This window comes from Tachypleus tridentatus, chromosome 13 (genome assembly GCF_004210375.1).
Source record: "Tachypleus tridentatus isolate NWPU-2018 chromosome 13, ASM421037v1, whole genome shotgun sequence".
NCBI classification, from domain to species: domain Eukaryota; kingdom Metazoa; phylum Arthropoda; class Merostomata; order Xiphosura; family Limulidae; genus Tachypleus; species Tachypleus tridentatus.
In genome coordinates, this window is record NC_134837.1 from 183,233,280 (window position 1) to 183,250,799 (window position 17,520).

The 17,520-nt window shown below is 32.0% G+C and overlaps 1 protein-coding gene across 1 annotated transcript in view; it reads left to right on the forward strand.

Moving 5' to 3' along the window:
* The first annotated feature begins 1,342 nt into the window (after positions 1-1,342).
* Positions 1,343-17,520, forward strand: part of LOC143236398 (filamin-C-like) — a 42,822-nt gene continuing 26,644 nt past the window's right edge. The window contains exons 1-9 of the mRNA XM_076474661.1: positions 1,343-1,400; positions 1,648-1,785; positions 2,121-2,378; positions 3,149-3,339; positions 7,434-7,694; positions 9,185-9,305; positions 9,491-9,609; positions 10,428-10,533; positions 13,451-14,023. Coding sequence (XP_076330776.1) covers positions 1,343-1,400; positions 1,648-1,785; positions 2,121-2,378; positions 3,149-3,339; positions 7,434-7,694; positions 9,185-9,305; positions 9,491-9,609; positions 10,428-10,533; positions 13,451-14,023 — 1,825 coding nt within the window. The remainder of the gene's footprint in view (positions 1,401-1,647; positions 1,786-2,120; positions 2,379-3,148; positions 3,340-7,433; positions 7,695-9,184; positions 9,306-9,490; positions 9,610-10,427; positions 10,534-13,450; positions 14,024-17,520) is intronic.

Sequence of the window (17,520 nt, forward strand, 5' to 3'; positions counted from 1 at the left end):
TACAGGCAAAATCAAAGTTATAATAACCTGTTTATTTGGTATTATTTATACTGTATGTATGGTAAGATTGTAGTCAAATAGGAAATTATTAAACATTATGGTGTATAACAATTGATATGAAGTGAATACCATATGTGATCTAACTAAACAAAGTTAAAGTTAATAATACTCATCACATGACTTTAATATTAGGCCTACTATATTTTTTAACACTACATTCATTATTCATTCCCTTAGTGTTTGTTATGTCATAGCTGGATTGATGAGCTTTGTTTTGAGAGAAACTTGTCATTGGATTGGCAATGGAAGTGATGGACACAGTACAGTTTTAATATTATTATACATTGTATTCTAAACACAACTGGTATGGGTATTAAAACTTTACTTAAAATAAAGTACAGAACTATTATATTTTGTTCTTCTTGGAAACCTTTAGACACTGAATGAAGAATTTAGTGATAAAACTTAAAAATATAATAGGCATAATACTAATTCTTTGAGAAATATAATTTTAATAATTGATTATTGTGCATAGTTTGATTAATCTTAACATCAGGCAAATTATACTTTAAAACAGTTTATTTGTTGTTGGGTTTCTCTTTTAAGGTAAAAGTGTTATTTAGTGGAAATGAAATTCCCAAGAGTCCTTACACTGTGAAGGTAGAGGGCACTGCTGGTGATTTTAAGAAAGTTACAGCCAGTGGCCCTGGCTTGGATCCAATTGGAGTCACGGTTGGCCGACCTACATACTTTGACGTGTTTACAAAAGGTGCTTGTGTACAAATAAAAATTCTTTGGCTCTTTTGGTTTATATATTTAGTTGTTTTTTTCACTTATCCAAAGAAGCTAAAAGCATTTTCCATTAAAATATTTAAAGGAAAAAATACTAGATAATATTTCATTATAGTTGAGTGTTTTCTGAATCTAACTTTAACTGGGAGAATATAGGTTTTAAAATAAATCTATAACAAATCTCACTCATACGTTTGGTACAGTTTTGACTTTATGACAGACTGAATATTGAAAGCACGAGATCTGTAGTTTAGTCCCTGTTAACTAGATTTTAAGGGAGGCATCTAAAGATACATGTTTTTTTTGTCTCATTTTTCTCTGTAAAATTATATTATAAATGTATCTTTGAGTTTATATATAAATAATTATTCCACTTGTATTTTGTAACATCTTTTGGTTTTTATTCTAGATGCTGGCAAAGGTCAGGTAGAAGTAATCATCTTAGACCAACAGGGTAATCGTAACACTACCCTGTACAGGCTAGTGAAGGTATCAGAATATGTTTATCGGTGTGAATATGTCGCTCAGACTGTTGGAGTCCATTCTGTTAATGTCTTTTGCTGGGCAACAGATTCCTAAAAGTCCCTTTGGAGTAAGGGTTTCTACTAGTAAGTTTTGTTTTCTTCTTTCATTTTTCTTTTATGTAATGTGCATCTCCACAGTAAAAATGTTTTCTACCTTTGTGCTTTATATGAGTATGAGATTGATTAATCATGTAAAGTTTGAATTTATAAAATATATTTTGTTCACACAATTGTAAATTTTAGTATTAATGTATGTTACTCCATGAGACCTATTTCAATTAAAGTATTTGATAGCATGGCATGACAGAAAATATTACTGTGTTTTTGATAGTTGCTGATTCTCAAAGAATACGTGCTTATGGTAGAGGTCTTCAACCAAATGGGGTTCGTGTCAAAGAACTTGCAGATTTTAAAGTGTCTATGGCAAGCACGGGTGAGGGGGACCTAGACATTAAGGTCATTGGGCCTGGTGAGTACAGAATTTGGACACTTAAAACAATCTTCATTTAATTTGTTGATATGATTATGAACTTACTCAGAATTAGTTAAAGTTTCAAATATGCAAAACACTCAACATTTTTGTAATATCAAATTATGAAAAGTAATTGTTGATAAGGTACTAAATTTGTTTTTCCCTTTTAAATTTAAACATGTATTTCAGTCATTTTCAAGTTTTGTTAATTTGTTTTGTTTGTCTTTTTCTATAAGAATAAATATAGTCTTTATAATTTTTGTAAAATAATACCATTTTTTACGTGTTTGTCCATGTAAGTGTTAGCTCATCCTTTTAAAATTATTTTATAGGGGGCATTAAAGAAAAGATTGAGGTTAAAAAAGTAGATGAAACTACCTACGAGTGCATCTATAAACCAATGAAGGAAGGACGTTACATTATTACAATTTCATATGGTGGACAAGAAATACCCCGTAGTCCGTTTGAAGTGAATGTTGGTCCTCATAAAGAATCCAAGATTAGAGCTTATGGTCCAGGACTGAAAGGAGGTGTTGTAGGTTTACCAGCAACCTTCACAGTAGAGACTAATGGAGAAACTGGATCTCTAGGTGACTTTGTTGATATCCCTCATTTATTTGACTTTGAACTAATAAATAAATATTTTATGGCTCTCACTGAATATGTCTATATTAATGGGGAAAAATAACAAAGAAACTTGTTAAATGAAATAAGTTTCCTTTTTTTTTTTAATTAATTTTGGAAGAGAATTGAGAAAAAATGTATGCTAATGAACATTTTTGAACTTTTTTTTAAATAAGAAGACTTGCCTTTAAGATTTTTGTATTTATATAAAAAGTAGAACTTCTGAGTTTGGGAATAGGAAAGTTTACAATAAGAAGCTACTCACATGTGATTTTCAAACAAACTTCATTTTTCCTCACATCAAAAGAATTTAAAATATGTAAGCATTTTTTATTAGTATAAAACTTAGTGTGTAGGATTAATATTGCTAATTTTCTGAACACCAGTTCATGTTACCGAAGGCTAATCTTAAATAGAATATTATCTAAGTGAGAGATTAGATTAATCATGGTACTACTGACATTTTAAGCACACTTCTTACAGAGCAGAGTTCTACATAGGTTGGAGTTTAGATTAAAAGCCAAGAATGAATAAGATGTATGTATTTTGCAGAATGTATGTTGTTATACATTTAGCATATAATGTCTTAAAAAACAAATAGTTTGTTTCAATATTATCAGATATTTGTCTAAGATGGAAAATATGAACAGTCTCACTTATCCCAAGAGAGATTTTAAACACACACAAGAACTAGTAGTTTTGGAACTTTTTCATTTCTTTGAATTTTTCCCACTAGGCTTTGCAGTTGAAGGGCCATCTCAGGCTAAAATAGATTGTGAGGATAATGGTGATGGCTCAGCAGACATATGCTATTTACCAACAGCACCAGGGCAGTATGCTGTTCACATTCTCTGTGATAATGAAGATATTCCTAAATCTCCATACATTGCAGAGATTCTTCCAAAAGCTGAGTCCTTCCCTGAAAAGGTGTGTTGATGCAATCTTTTATATGATTAACATGCAAAGTGTCCAAGAAGTTTTGAGACACTTTTCTTAAAATTTTGCCAAGAAACTGTTTAATGTAGAGGTACATGGTTTGCTGCATGTGCTAAAATAATGTCTGAAGAATTTTACACCACTGACAGATGTTATTAATGTGATATTTTACACCTCCAGACTAAAGCTTTAGTGTCTGTGATACTTGATAAAACTTGCTGTGTAGGATTGGATGGTGAGGCCTGATCAACTGGCTCTCCGAATTATCGAGATACTCCACCTGTGTAGCTTCATAAAGATCACGGTTACACTACTAAGGTTATGAAGGATGATGAATAAATGTATCAGCATATTCATGAAGCCTCTTCTGCAACATTGTAAAAACATTTGTCAAGAGATTTGATACCAATTGGATATTTTGTGTGTATGTGTGTAACTTGTGCATATGAACTGTGGTGGCTGTACGTGTATAAGGAACTTTAAATATTATTATACCAAATGTAACGAATGCTTATCTGAATTAAACAGTTTCTGTGATACCATATTTCAAAAGTGCTTCTCAAATTTTTAGACACCCAGTGTATATAAATATCTACCATTCATATCATATAAAAATAAAGGTTTTTGTTTTTCAGGATCACAAGAAATATAAATTTAAAAGCACCATTTTAAAACCATTTGGTTTATCTTAACATAAGGTCATGTTATTTTAAACCTCTTAGCTTATTTTAAATTAAGATCATCCCATTTGAAACTACTTGGGTTATCTTTCCATAAGATCATACCATTTCAAAGTACTTGGGTTATCTTTCCATAAGATCATACCATTTGAAAGTACTTGGGTTATCTTACCATAAGGTCATGCCATTTGAAACTACTTGGGTTATCTTTCCATAAGATCATACCATTTGAAAGTACTTGGGTTATCTTTCCATAAGATCATACCATTTGAAAGTACTTGGGTTATCTTACCATAAGGTCATGTCATTTGAAAGCACTTGGGTTATTTTACCATAAGATCATACCATTTGAAAGTACTTGGGTTATCTTACCATAAGGTCATACCATTTGAAAGTACTTGGGTTATCTTACCATAAGGTCATACCATTTGAAAGTACTTGGGTTATCTTACCATAAGGTCATGTCATTTGAAAGTACTTGGGTTATCTTACCATAAGGTCATGTCATTTGAAAGTACTTGGGTTATCTTACCATAAGATCATACCATTTGAAAGTACTTGAGTTATCTTACCATAAGGTCATACCATTTGAAAGTACTTGGGTTATCTTACCATAAGGTCATACCATTTGAAAGTACTTGGGTTATCTTACTATTAGGGCATGCCATTTGAAACTACTTGGGTTATCTTTCCATAAGATCATACCATTTGAAAGTACTTGGGTTATCTTTCCATAAGATCATACCATTTGAAAGTACTTGGGTTATCTTACCATAAGGTCATACCATTTGAAAGTACTTGGGTTATCTTACTATTAGGGCATGCCATTTGAAACTACTTGGGTTATCTTTCCATAAGATCATACCATTTGAAAGTACTTGGGTTATCTTTCCATAAGATCATACCATTTGAAAGTACTTGGGTTATCTTACCATAAGGTCATGCCATTTGAAACTACTTGGGTTATCTTTCCATAAGATCATACCATTTGAAAGTACTTGGGTTATCTTACCATAAGGTCATGTCATTTGAAAGTACTTGGGTTATCTTACCATAAGATCATACCATTTGAAAGTACTTGGGTTATCTTACCATAAGGTCATACCATTTGAAAGTACTTGGGTTATCTTACCATAAGGTCATACCATTTGAAAGTACTTGGGTTATCTTTCCATAAGGTCATACCATTTGATAGTACTTGGGTTATCTTACCATAAGGTCATGTCATTTGAAAGTACTTGGGTTATCTTTCCATAAGGTCATACCATTTGATAGTACTTGGGTTATCTTACCATAAGGTCATGTCATTTGAAAGTACTTGGGTTATCTTACCATAAGGTCATGTCATTTGAAAGTACTTGGGTTATCTTACCATAAGGTCATGTCATTTGAAAGTACTTGGGTTATCTTACCATAAGGTCATGTCATTTGAAAGTACTTGGGTTATCTTTCCATAAGATCATGTCATTTGAAAGTACTTGGGTTATCTTACCATAAGGTCATGTCATTTGAAAGTACTTGGGTTATCTTACCATAAGATCATACCATTTGAAAGTACTTGGGTTATCTTACCATAAGGTCATACCATTTGAAAGTACTTGGGTTATCTTACCATAAGGTCATACCATTTGAAAGTACTTGGGTTATCTTACCATAAGGTCATACCATTTGAAAGTACTTGGGTTATCTTTCCATAAGGTCATACCATTTGATAGTACTTGGGTTATCTTACCATAAGGTCATGTCATTTGAAAGTACTTGGGTTATCTTACCATAAGGTCATGTCATTTGAAAGTACTTGGGTTATCTTACCATAAGGTCATACCATTTGAAAGTACTTGGGTTATCTTACCATAAGGTCATACCATTTGATAGTACTTGGGTTATCTTACCATAAGGTCATGTCATTTGAAAGTACTTGGGTTATCTTACCATAAGGTCATGTCATTTGAAAGTACTTGGGTTATCTTTCCATAAGATCATACCATTTGAAAGTACTTGGGTTATCTTTCCATAAGGTCATACCATTTGATAGTACTTGGGTTATCTTACCATAAGGTCATGTCATTTGAAAGTACTTGGGTTATCTTACCATAAGGTCATGTCATTTGAAAGTACTTGGGTTATCTTACCATAAAGTCATACCATTGGAAAGTACTTGGGTTATCTTACCATAAGGTCATACCATTTGAAAATACTTGGGTTATCTTTCCATAAGGTCATACCATTTGATAGTACTTGGGTTATCTTACCATAAGGTCATGTCATTTGAAAGTACTTGGGTTATCTTACCATAAGGTCATGTCATTTGAAAGTACTTGGGTTATCTTACCATAAGGTCATGTCATTTGAAAGTACTTGGGTTATCTTACCATAAGGTCATGTCATTTGAAAGTACTTGGGTTATCTTACCATAAGGTCATGTCATTTGAAAGTACTTGGGTTATCTTACCATAAGGTCATACCATTTGAAAGTACTTGGGTTACCTTACCATGAGGTCATACCATTTGATAGTACTTGGGTTATCTTACCATAAGGTCATGTCATTTGAAAGTACTTGGGTTATCTTACCATAAGGTCATGTCATTTGAAAGTACTTGGGTTATCTTACCATAAGGTCATACCATTTGAAAGTACTTGAGTTATCTTACCATAAGGTCATACCATTTGAAAGTACTTGGGTTATCTTTCCATAAGGTCATACCATTTGATAGTACTTGGGTTATCTTACCATAAGGTCATGTCATTTGAAAGTACTTGGGTTATCTTACCATAAGGTCATGTCATTTGAAAGTACTTGGGTTATCTTACCATAAGGTCATACCATTTGAAAGTACTTGGGTTATCTTACCATAGGGTCATACCATTTGATAGTACTTGGGTTATCTTACCATAAGGTCATGTCATTTGAAAGTACTTGGGTTATCTTACCATAAGGTCATGTCATTTGAAAGTACTTGGGTTATCTTACCATAAGGTCATACCATTTGAAAGTACTTGGGTTATCTTACCATAAGGTCATACCATTTGAAAGTACTTGGGTTATCTTACCATAAGATCATACCATTTGATAGTACTTGGGTTATCTTACCATAAGGTCATGTCATTTGAAAGTACTTGGGTTATCTTACCATAAGGTCATGTCATTTGAAAGTACTTGGGTTATCTTACCATAATATCATGTCATTTAAAAGTACTTGGGTTATCTTACCATAAGGTCATACCATTTGATAGTACTTAGGTTATCTTACCATAAGGTCATGCCATTTGATTTGGTTTTTACTGTTATAGTTTTACAAAAGTCTTCTACCCTCTGATGTAGAAATCTCACGTTTCTGTTGTATCTAACTTTATTCTATGTTAATGATCTGTCAGTGGTTTATTTCTTTTTTCAACATTCTCAGGTTAAAGCTTACGGTCCAGGACTTCAGAAGAATGGTGTAATCCAAGGACAGTTTACAGAGTTTACCATTGATGCACGTAAAGCTGGAAACCCAGTATCTTTAGAGGTTTCTGTAATGGATGAAAACTACAAATCTGTAAATGTAAATGTGCAAGATAATAAAGATGGGACATACAAATGTACTTATTGTCCTACTTCAAAAAATAAACACACCATACAAGTTAATTTGGCAGGAGCAGCAATATCCAATAGTCCTTTTAGGGTATGATAATGTTGTTGTTTTTTTCTGATTAGTTAATGTGATATCTAATTTTAGTGGACAATTTCATTACAGATGTCATGTTAAACCATGAAACTGCCTCTGTTTTCTTTTATAGTCTTTACTGTTTAGTGAGGAACCTTCTGGACTGAATAATTAATTCAAAATAAAGAACAGCAACTATCACTGTAGGCTAGTTCTTATTTTCATATTTTGTATGAAGTCTTCATTAAGTTGCATTTAAAAACCAGGTTGTACGTTGGGAAATATTACAGACTTGTAAATTTGTAGGTGATGTTAGTTTTTTTAGTAAAATGAAATGGATGAAATAATATTACAGATAAAAAATATTTAGTTTTGATTTTAATGACTTTATCAGTAGTGCTTCAGCCATTTTCTTCTGTAGACATCTGTTTCTCTTTAGATGATTTCAACATTTTTTCTTTGCCAATGAGTTTTATTTTTTTTAAGATGTTAAAAAGATGAGGGTCCTGTAAAATGTTCTTTAAGTATGAGGTTCGTTTCACTTCTTGTTTCTCCAATATAAAAGTGTTTACATGCATTTGATTTTGTAGATGACTCATTTATTTTCTGTGAAGTAATTGTTAGTAATAATGTCTCTACCCATAATATCAAGTCATTGTCAAGTAAGATTTACTGATGATGGCTCAGTATTATGGGTCAAGATGTTACAATAGTTAAAATCAAAACTTACTTTCTGTTATTTAGTTTTGAATTGCAAGCAGTTTTGGTTTTTTGTTTACATCTGATTAACCAGTTTTAATTTTTTTTTATTTTATAAGATTACAGATACTGAAATCGTTTTCACTGAATAATTTCATTATATGTCTTCTTAAGAAACCAAATTAATATCCCACTATTTTATAAAGTTTTATTGATATTTCTACATCCTGTTGGTTTAATGCCATATTTTATAGAAAGTAAGAATACCACCCTGAAAACAACAAGCGGTCTTTACACAATACTTATTTCCAACACTGGCATTCCCAATCGATGTGAAGTGGTAATGAACTTGAAAGAATGGCTATATATTAATTATAACAAGAAATAAGAAAGTTTTTTGTTTTAATTGTTATTATGATACTATGTGTGACTGAAATGATAAACTAATCTGGATATGTTTAAAAATGCTCAATATTATTACTAGCCTTTTCTGTTTTTTGTTTGTTTTTTTGAAGATGATTGTAAATACAGAAACTAACATTAGATACTGGTGTAGCTTAGCAGTATTAAGTCAATATGAAATTTTAGAGAAATATTTTATATCGGACATTAAAACCATTGATTGCTTAAATATAAAGTTGTATTGATGTTGCAAAATGCAAATATTCAAAGCTTTGCCATTAAAGTACAATTATACAAATAGAAGAAGCAGGATTAAGTTACTTTAGTTATTTTTAGAACTATAATTGAACTTAACGTGAATTATGTATTAATTTGCTGGTATCCGATTTTTCTGTTTGCTTCTCAAGGTATATGTATCAGAACCTACTGATTCTACTAAAGTCAAAGTTTTTGGCCCAGGAGTTGAGAAAGGAGTCAAAGCACAGATTCCTACTCACTTCAATGTTGATGCCCAAGGTTGTGGTAAAGGTATGTTTGTCCTTTTTACATAAAAACACTGTGTTTATACCACTGGAAGTAATATCGTTCATTATATGGTCTATTAAGTTTCATAACAGGAAATTATTTACCAATGTGAACACACTTCCTCATTAAGTGACTGAAAGAAAAAACACCCAAATCTGTAATTCACACTCAGTTTTGTTGTTTAACAGGAGATCTCCAAGTTTTATTGACTGATGAGAAAGGTATACAAGTTCCAGTTCAGATCCAAGATAATGAAGATGAAACCTACACTGTAGATTACGTAGCTCCCACTCCAGGGACTTACAAGGTAAATTTGTGCTCATTGACTGCACATATTGTAATACTCGTGTCAACCTCACCGTCAGTATGTGGAACTTTTGTTCATAGACACAAGGGAAACTTAGAATTATATCAAATCAGATTTTGATCACATACAATATTTTCTCATTACACTCTTCAGTTGATTGTTATTACATTTAGTTTTGTAAATTTGTTACAATGTACTTCTTAATGATTGTGTTGAAATATTTTGTATTTGTGATAAGTTCCATGATATATGTGCTTATATACAGTGTAATGTTCTTTGATACCAAATTGAGGCAACTGTTGTTTTAGATTCAAGACAATGAAAATATTATATACATTTATTTTCTATTTGTAATAAATTTAGGAATGTGTTTGAAAATAGTTTTGGCATATTTTTAAACACTTACAGAAAACTAGTAGTGCATTTGAAGACATTAATCATCTACTTTCTATTTGTAATAAATTTAGGAATGTGTTTGAAAATAGTTTTGGCATATTTTTAAACACTTACAGAAAACTAGTAGTGCATTTGAAGACATTAATCATCTACTTTTAATGTTGTCAAACTTTTTGTTTTGTAAAGAATTTAATATCATGTGATAAAATTTCTTAACGAAGCTGATTTGTGTTTTTTTCTAATTGGATTTGCTTTAACAGGTTTCTGATGACTACTTCTGACATATCTGCTCTTAATAATTTAAAAATAGTCTTCCAGTGCTTGAAATTAAATAGTGAATAACATAACTTGCTATCATTAAATGCAAATTTGATTACTGATGTTCATGAAAGTTGAAATTTCTTTTTTATTCTTTTTGCAAGGTTACTGTTATGTTTGCTGGAGAGGAGATCCCAAATAGTCCAATTAAAGTTAACATACAGCCACGAGTGGATGTCAGCAAGATCAGGGTGGATGGATTAGAGTCAAGTGAGTGCTATAATAATATAAATGTTAAATATCTTCTTGTTGTTGATTAAAGCACTGTGCTTACTTAAACAAAGATCTTCCTGTTGATAACAGTCTTCATACCATTTTTATTAAATTTTAGTCAAATGCTTCAAACATTGATTTTTCCCTCAGAACCTTTAATCAAATATTTTATAAACATGTTAAATAAACTTGTGCTTTAACATCTCTGTGTGAAAGTAATAAATGCTTTGATTGTATTCTATAAAATTTGCCAAGAGATGAATGTGGATAAATAGTATATTTAAAGAAAATTAATTTTAATGTGAATAAACTTATTTGATGCAATTAGGCCAAGTGTTTAATTATATCTTTCATAATTGACCATTTATTCCAAAAATCACTTACTCTTAAAACTTGGTTTAATATATTTTTCTTCTAGTATTACTAATTTTTATTTAAATCTATTATTATTAATTTTCAAAATCAGCCAAGTGCACTTAATTTGAACTTGATATTCTGTAATGTTGTTAGGAAAATTTAACTGTCATAAACAAGTTCTTACATTCTGATTATTTTACTTTCCTCCAAAAGATAAAGTATATTACTTAATTTATCCTGTGATTTTTCTGAAGACAACATCTCACTGTGTATACTATTTTAAGTATGGTTCATATGTATTGTACTAATTTATTAACATTTATTTTAGTTGCAACTATAAAGTAAACAGGTGTTATGAAGTTTGTGTTTAGAATTATTACGAACCATAAAGTTTATTGAAAATGCTAGAATTGTTTTTATTGTTTAGCTAGTGATTATACTGTTTATAATTCTATGTAGTAATAAAGAATGCATTGTTCAGTCTTGTTAATTATGTACTGCTAGTTATGCATGTGCTTGCATGATTATCTTATGAAATTGTGCACGTGTCAATAAAGAAAATAAAACTTTTTAACTTCTTTAGGAAATCAAAAACTTCCTTTTCTTTTATGCTATGATCTTCTAACCTAGTTAAAGTATACACTAATAAAACAAGGTTTCATTAGTAGTTCATTCCATAGAGAATGTTAATTGTTCTACCAATTTGTTAGATAGAAATGTATTAAATCCAGATAAATTCTTTCAACTCAGGCTGACTTCAGACTACATACTATACTCTGGATTTTGTCATCTGAGTGGTAATTAAATTCCATAAGTATCTGAGTAAGTGTATTTTACTTGCTAGTTATCAAATGGTTTACCTATTCAAAGAGAGCCTGTTGAATGAAAGAACTATTTTTGTGGCTTATTGGAAAGTTTCTGTTCTTATGAAATACGAATTCAGGGTTCCAGTCTCTGCAATGGACACCACACATATATAGACCGTTGTATAGTTTTATGCTGAAACAAATGGTCAAACTTGATCAGAAAATGGTGGAACTAAATCCAAATTTAACACTTCATGATTGGATCATAATCACCATTGAGACAAAACCCCAAATCTTGATGTGTTCTGCACTTATCTTCTTTGTATTTTAACATAAAGTATTATAGTCATTGAAAATCCTAAACTGTGAAAAGATAATTTCTGTTTGTAATGTAAAACCAAAATATAAAGTAAAGAGATGGTTCAAGCAGTATGTTTTTGTAAGTTGCTTATTTTTCTAATGCTATGATCTGCATGCATTACATCTGAGTCCAAACTCTTATTGAATAGGGCTAGGAATGGTTAGGTAGTGGTTAGCATACTGGACTGTGAATTTGAGGGTCCATAGTTCATACTATATTTTCATAAAAACATGCTTCTTTATTCTGATTGAAATCCAGTAACATATCAGTGGGCAATGATCAAATTTTGATCATCTTGAAAAATTTAAAGATTGATCTTTTGTCCCTGTTTGAATAGACAGTTTTGATCATCTTGAAAAATTTAAAGATAACAACTCCTAGTGTCTGTGTGTAGACACAGTACTGATCTTGTTAAATGCTGTTAATGTAATGACCCACAGTCCCTGTTTTTTTTACAGGATAGTGGAGTTAACTAGGACTTGTATTATTTTTCTGACATATATCATTCTGAAGATAGTGATGATATGTTTTGTTTTATTTTTTGGCATGTTAAGTAATCCGCGTGTTTTTTGCAGTATTATAATCTGAAGCAATAGTACAGATTATGTGGCATTCCTTTTTTAAGATTTTGTCACTGAATTGTTTTGAAGTGTTGTTGTTTTTTTGTAAATATAATTTACTAGTGGAAGTGAACTGAAATTACTGTACAGTGATAAAAGATTTTCCACATGCTTCAATCAGTTTAGTGGTGCAATGAAAAAGCTATTTATATTTTACATATCATTTAGTCTAAAATCAAACATACTTAGTTTTGTGTGTTTTGCAATGTATAATATGAGGAATAGTTTAGCCTTGAGATTGACTTTTAACCAGTAAAATCAAACATACTTAGTCTTGTGTGTTTTGCAATGTATAATATGAGGAATAGTTTAGCCTTGAGATTGACTTTTAACCAGTCGTATTTCATAATTTTAAATCTTATATTCATAATTAAGAATAGGAATAAAAATAACAAGTCACCACTACTTCATAGAAGACTGAAGATACTGGGAAGGGATTGTCCTAGTAGTAATTATAATTAAATGAGGCATTGTGGCTCCATCTAATGAAGGTGTGAATTAAAATGGTGTGAACTGTAAGTTTAATAGTTAAGCTACTAATTTTCTTGAGTGTGTATTGACATTACCAGTATACAGTTTGTTACTATTGAGTATTGTTTAATCAAATGACTGTATGGTGGATTGCTGTGGATGCTGTCCTTAACCTGCATGCCTTCAAGAATGTCGTAGAAGAAATATATTAGTTGGTATTTCTGTTGATGTGGTGAGACTAGCATGACGAATGTGGTGGGTGGCTGAATGGGGTGCCCTGTCTACTTTCACCCAATCAGCGGCTCCAATCAACTCCCTGCAGCAGTTCAGAGTGATCACCCAAGGAGCTGGAGGCCAGCATGCAGACTTTTCCATCACCATCACCAGTCCATCGGGACGGAAAACAAAAGCTCACATCATTCCAACAGCTGAAGGTTTCCTTGTCAACTTCATGCCCACTGAACTAGGGGAGTATCTTCTAGCCATTGCTTTCTGTGGTGCTCCTGTGTCCACTATTCCTTACAGGATGATGGTCAAACCAGATGCAGACTTCAATTTAGTTCAGGCCTATGGCCCTGGACTGACTGGTGGTATTAAGAACAGACCTGCCGAGTTTGTGATTGATACAAGAGAAGCTGGCCAAGGTAACCTAGGTGTGACAGTAGAGGGACCATGTGAAGCTGCAATTAACTGCCGTGACAATGGAGATGGAACTTGTTCTGTGGCTTATTTTCCTACCGAAGTTGGACATTATATTGTAAATATCACATTCAATGGTCATCATGTTCCAGGATCACCTTTTGATACCTTCATTATATCAGATGTGGAGGTTCGAGATATTCGAGTGAGAGGCATTGGAATACAACCTCAGGGTAAGAAGGAACTTATAGTTTACTGTACATATGTTTTCACTTGTAATTATTATTATCTTCTTTATTCTTGAAGAAACAAATAAAATCATACTAACTCCATATCTTAGTTTTTATCTCAATTTTAACTGGCTAGAAAATAACTTTATACATATACAGGGTGTTCGGAAAGTCACTGTGCACTTATATATTTATTAACAGACATGTTTCAGTATAGAATACAGGAGGTAAATATGAATGACAATTATAAACAATGTTGAAAGTGACCCCCGTTGGCATCAATACAGGCCTGGATCCTTCTTATTTTGTTTCTAAACACCGCTATCAGTTGCTGGCTTGAAATAGACTGAATAAAATATGATTGCAAAACTTCACAGTGACTTTCCGAACACACTTATATTAACATGACAAGAAAATAACTTTATACATATATATTAACAGGACAAGAAAATAACTTTATACATATATGTTAACATGACAAGAAAATAACTTTCTACATAATATATTAACATGCTAGAAAATAACTTTATACAGTTACAACAGAAAGTGTTCGTACCCCTGCATCATGAGTAGTTTTTTCCTTATAACTTAAAAAGTATCACGATTAGGATAATGAAAGTGTGCTTTCTTATAAATATTATACTAACACACTTCTACATAACTTTTTATGTAAATTGAATGACAAATAAACTGTTTATAAACAAATAACCAAACATAGGAGGGGCAGAAAGTTTTTATGCATCTACTTTAATGTACATTTGTGTAGCCTTTCAGGTGAATTACTTGGCGCAATCTCTCCTCATAGCCCTCCATGATCGTTTGACAGTACTTGACTGGTATTTTCTTCCATTCTTCTTCACAGAAGGCCTCCAACTCTTGCAAGTTTTTCGGATGACACTGATGAACCCTGATTTTCAACTCATGGCAAACAATTTCAATTGGGTTGAGATCGGATGACTGCGATGGCCACTCCAGAACACTTATATGGTTCCTCTGCAACCAGGATTGCACATATTTTGATGTGTGCTTAGGTTCATTGTCTTGCTGGAAGATCCAACGACGCCCAAGCCGCAAGTTACGAGCATCATTCTTGATATAAGTGCCTAATATATCAATGTACTCTTCTTTTTTTCATGATTCCGTTGACATGGTGAAGGCTGCCTACACCAGAAGAGCTGAAGGAACCCCATAGCATGATTGAGTCACCTCCATGTTTAGCTGTAGGGACTGTGTTCTTTGGAAGATTTCATTCCCCTTTCTTATGGAAAATATAGCAAACATCATTGTGGCAGAAAAGCTCGATTTTAGTCTTGTCTGACCAAAGAATATTCTTCCAATAGGTAAAGGGTTTATCTATATGCTTTCTTGCATACCTCAGTCGTGCTTCTAAATGAACAGGCTTTACGTGTGGAGTTCTACGAGGACGGCATGCTTTGAACCCAGAAGAGCGTAACATGTTTGTTACTGTAGAGATGCTTACTTCAACCCCAGTTTCTCTTACCAGTTTCTGTATGTCATTACATGTTAAATGAGGATACCTCTTGGTTCTCTCTGGGAATTTTGGTGGGGTGTCTGGAATGACGGAGTTTAGCAGTTGATCCTGTAAGCTTAAACTTGGCAATTATGCCAAGTAGATTTCGGCACATTAAGTTGTGTAGCAATACTGGAAAAAGAGACACATGAGACTTGTATTTTACAATAATTCGGTTTTTTAAATCATGGGAGAGTTGTTTCCTGTTCGCCATGATGACCAAACAGATAATGATGGAGGTGGCGCTAAATTGCCACAAGTACATTTTTTACTGGCTAAATTCCAATAATTATTAACCCAATGTCGAGTTCTCGAATGGTATAATATAGTTTATTCGCCAAACTAAACAAAACTTTTACGGGAATATCAGTTTTTTTCACACATTCTGAAATGTACGAACACTTTCTGCTCCTCCTATTTTTGGTTATTTGTTTATAAACAGTTTATTTGTCGTTTAATTTACATAAACATTTATGTAGATGTGTGTCAGTATAATATTTATAATACACCATACTTCTATTAGCCTAATCATGATACTTTATAAGTTATGAGCAAAAAACCACTTGGGATGCAGGGGTACGAACACTTTCTGTCGTAACTGTATATTAACATGACTAGAAAATCAAATTCTAATACTTAGAAAGTGTAAGAATTACTTTTGTCAAATTTTAAGAGTACCAAATCACAAAGAAATGTTTTTACTGTCCTTAGGTTTTAACATGATTTCCTGAATATGAATATTTACTTCAAATATATTCTACTTTAAATTTATTTAAATACTGAAATTATCTACTGTTTAACTAAGTTCACTTGTGTTATTACTTTATGTTTCATATGATTCCCAAAGCTTTATTTCTTAGTAAAATTAAAGTAACCACTTGAGTTTAAAAGAATTAACTGTTTAGTCCAAACAGATGTGTTCAACATAAGACCTTGAATCATTTAAAGAGTTTAAGATTTCATGATTTAGGTAATTTGTCTGGCATGTGTTAAAAACAAACCTATGGCTTCTTAAGTTTATTTTCTAAAACATCTTGCATATGGCTAAGAAAGAAGCTAATACAATGAAGAGATGCAAGTTTTAAGAAGTTTGAAGTTTATTGTTGGGCTGTTTCAAACTGTGCAGAAATGTAAATATATATATGTACACACACACAAATGCATACATCATTAACATGGTTTGGAAATCAGATATTTTGAAATAGAAGTAAAATGCTGTCCTATGTGTAAAAAACTTAAATTCTTCAGCAAACTTTCCATCCAGCTTTTTAAACACTTGCCCACTAATCTATCAGTGTTTGCTTATTTCTTTTTAACCTTGTTTTTTGAAAAGTACATCTGTTTTTTTGTTTTGACAGTTTCTTTCAGCCTTTACCGTGATCACTTACCACACATTTTGTATTATTTGTATTATCTTAATTAATACTGCTTCCCTACAGAATTTTTGGTTAAAAGGTTCAAAAGTCAATAATCTGTCTGTGTTGAATTTGAAATTAAGATAACTTTTTTTCTGAAATGGTATCACCATAACTATCTTGACCTTCATTTGCTCTTTAGGCATTGGTATAATTTTTAAAAGTGCACCAGTCCTTGAATATGAAAATTTGTTCAATAGCTAATTTTGTTTTTTGTAGTCTGAACATTATGAACTAATATTTTTTATAATTTTAATGAAGAAGGTAGAATTTTGAAACATCCATAATTAAAGACGTTTTTTGGTGTTACCATGTTTTTAATATTTATTATAAAATGTTGTTTCTGGCCAGGCATGGTCAGGTGGTTAGAGCACTTGACTCATAATTTGAGGGTTGCAAGTTCAAATCCTTGTCACACTAAACATGCTCATCTTTTCAGCCATGGAGGCTTAAAATGTGATAGTCAGTCCCACTATTCATTGGTGACAAAGTACCCCAAGAGTAAGTGGTGGGTGGTGGTGACGAGCTACCTTCTCTCTAGTCTTACATTGTTA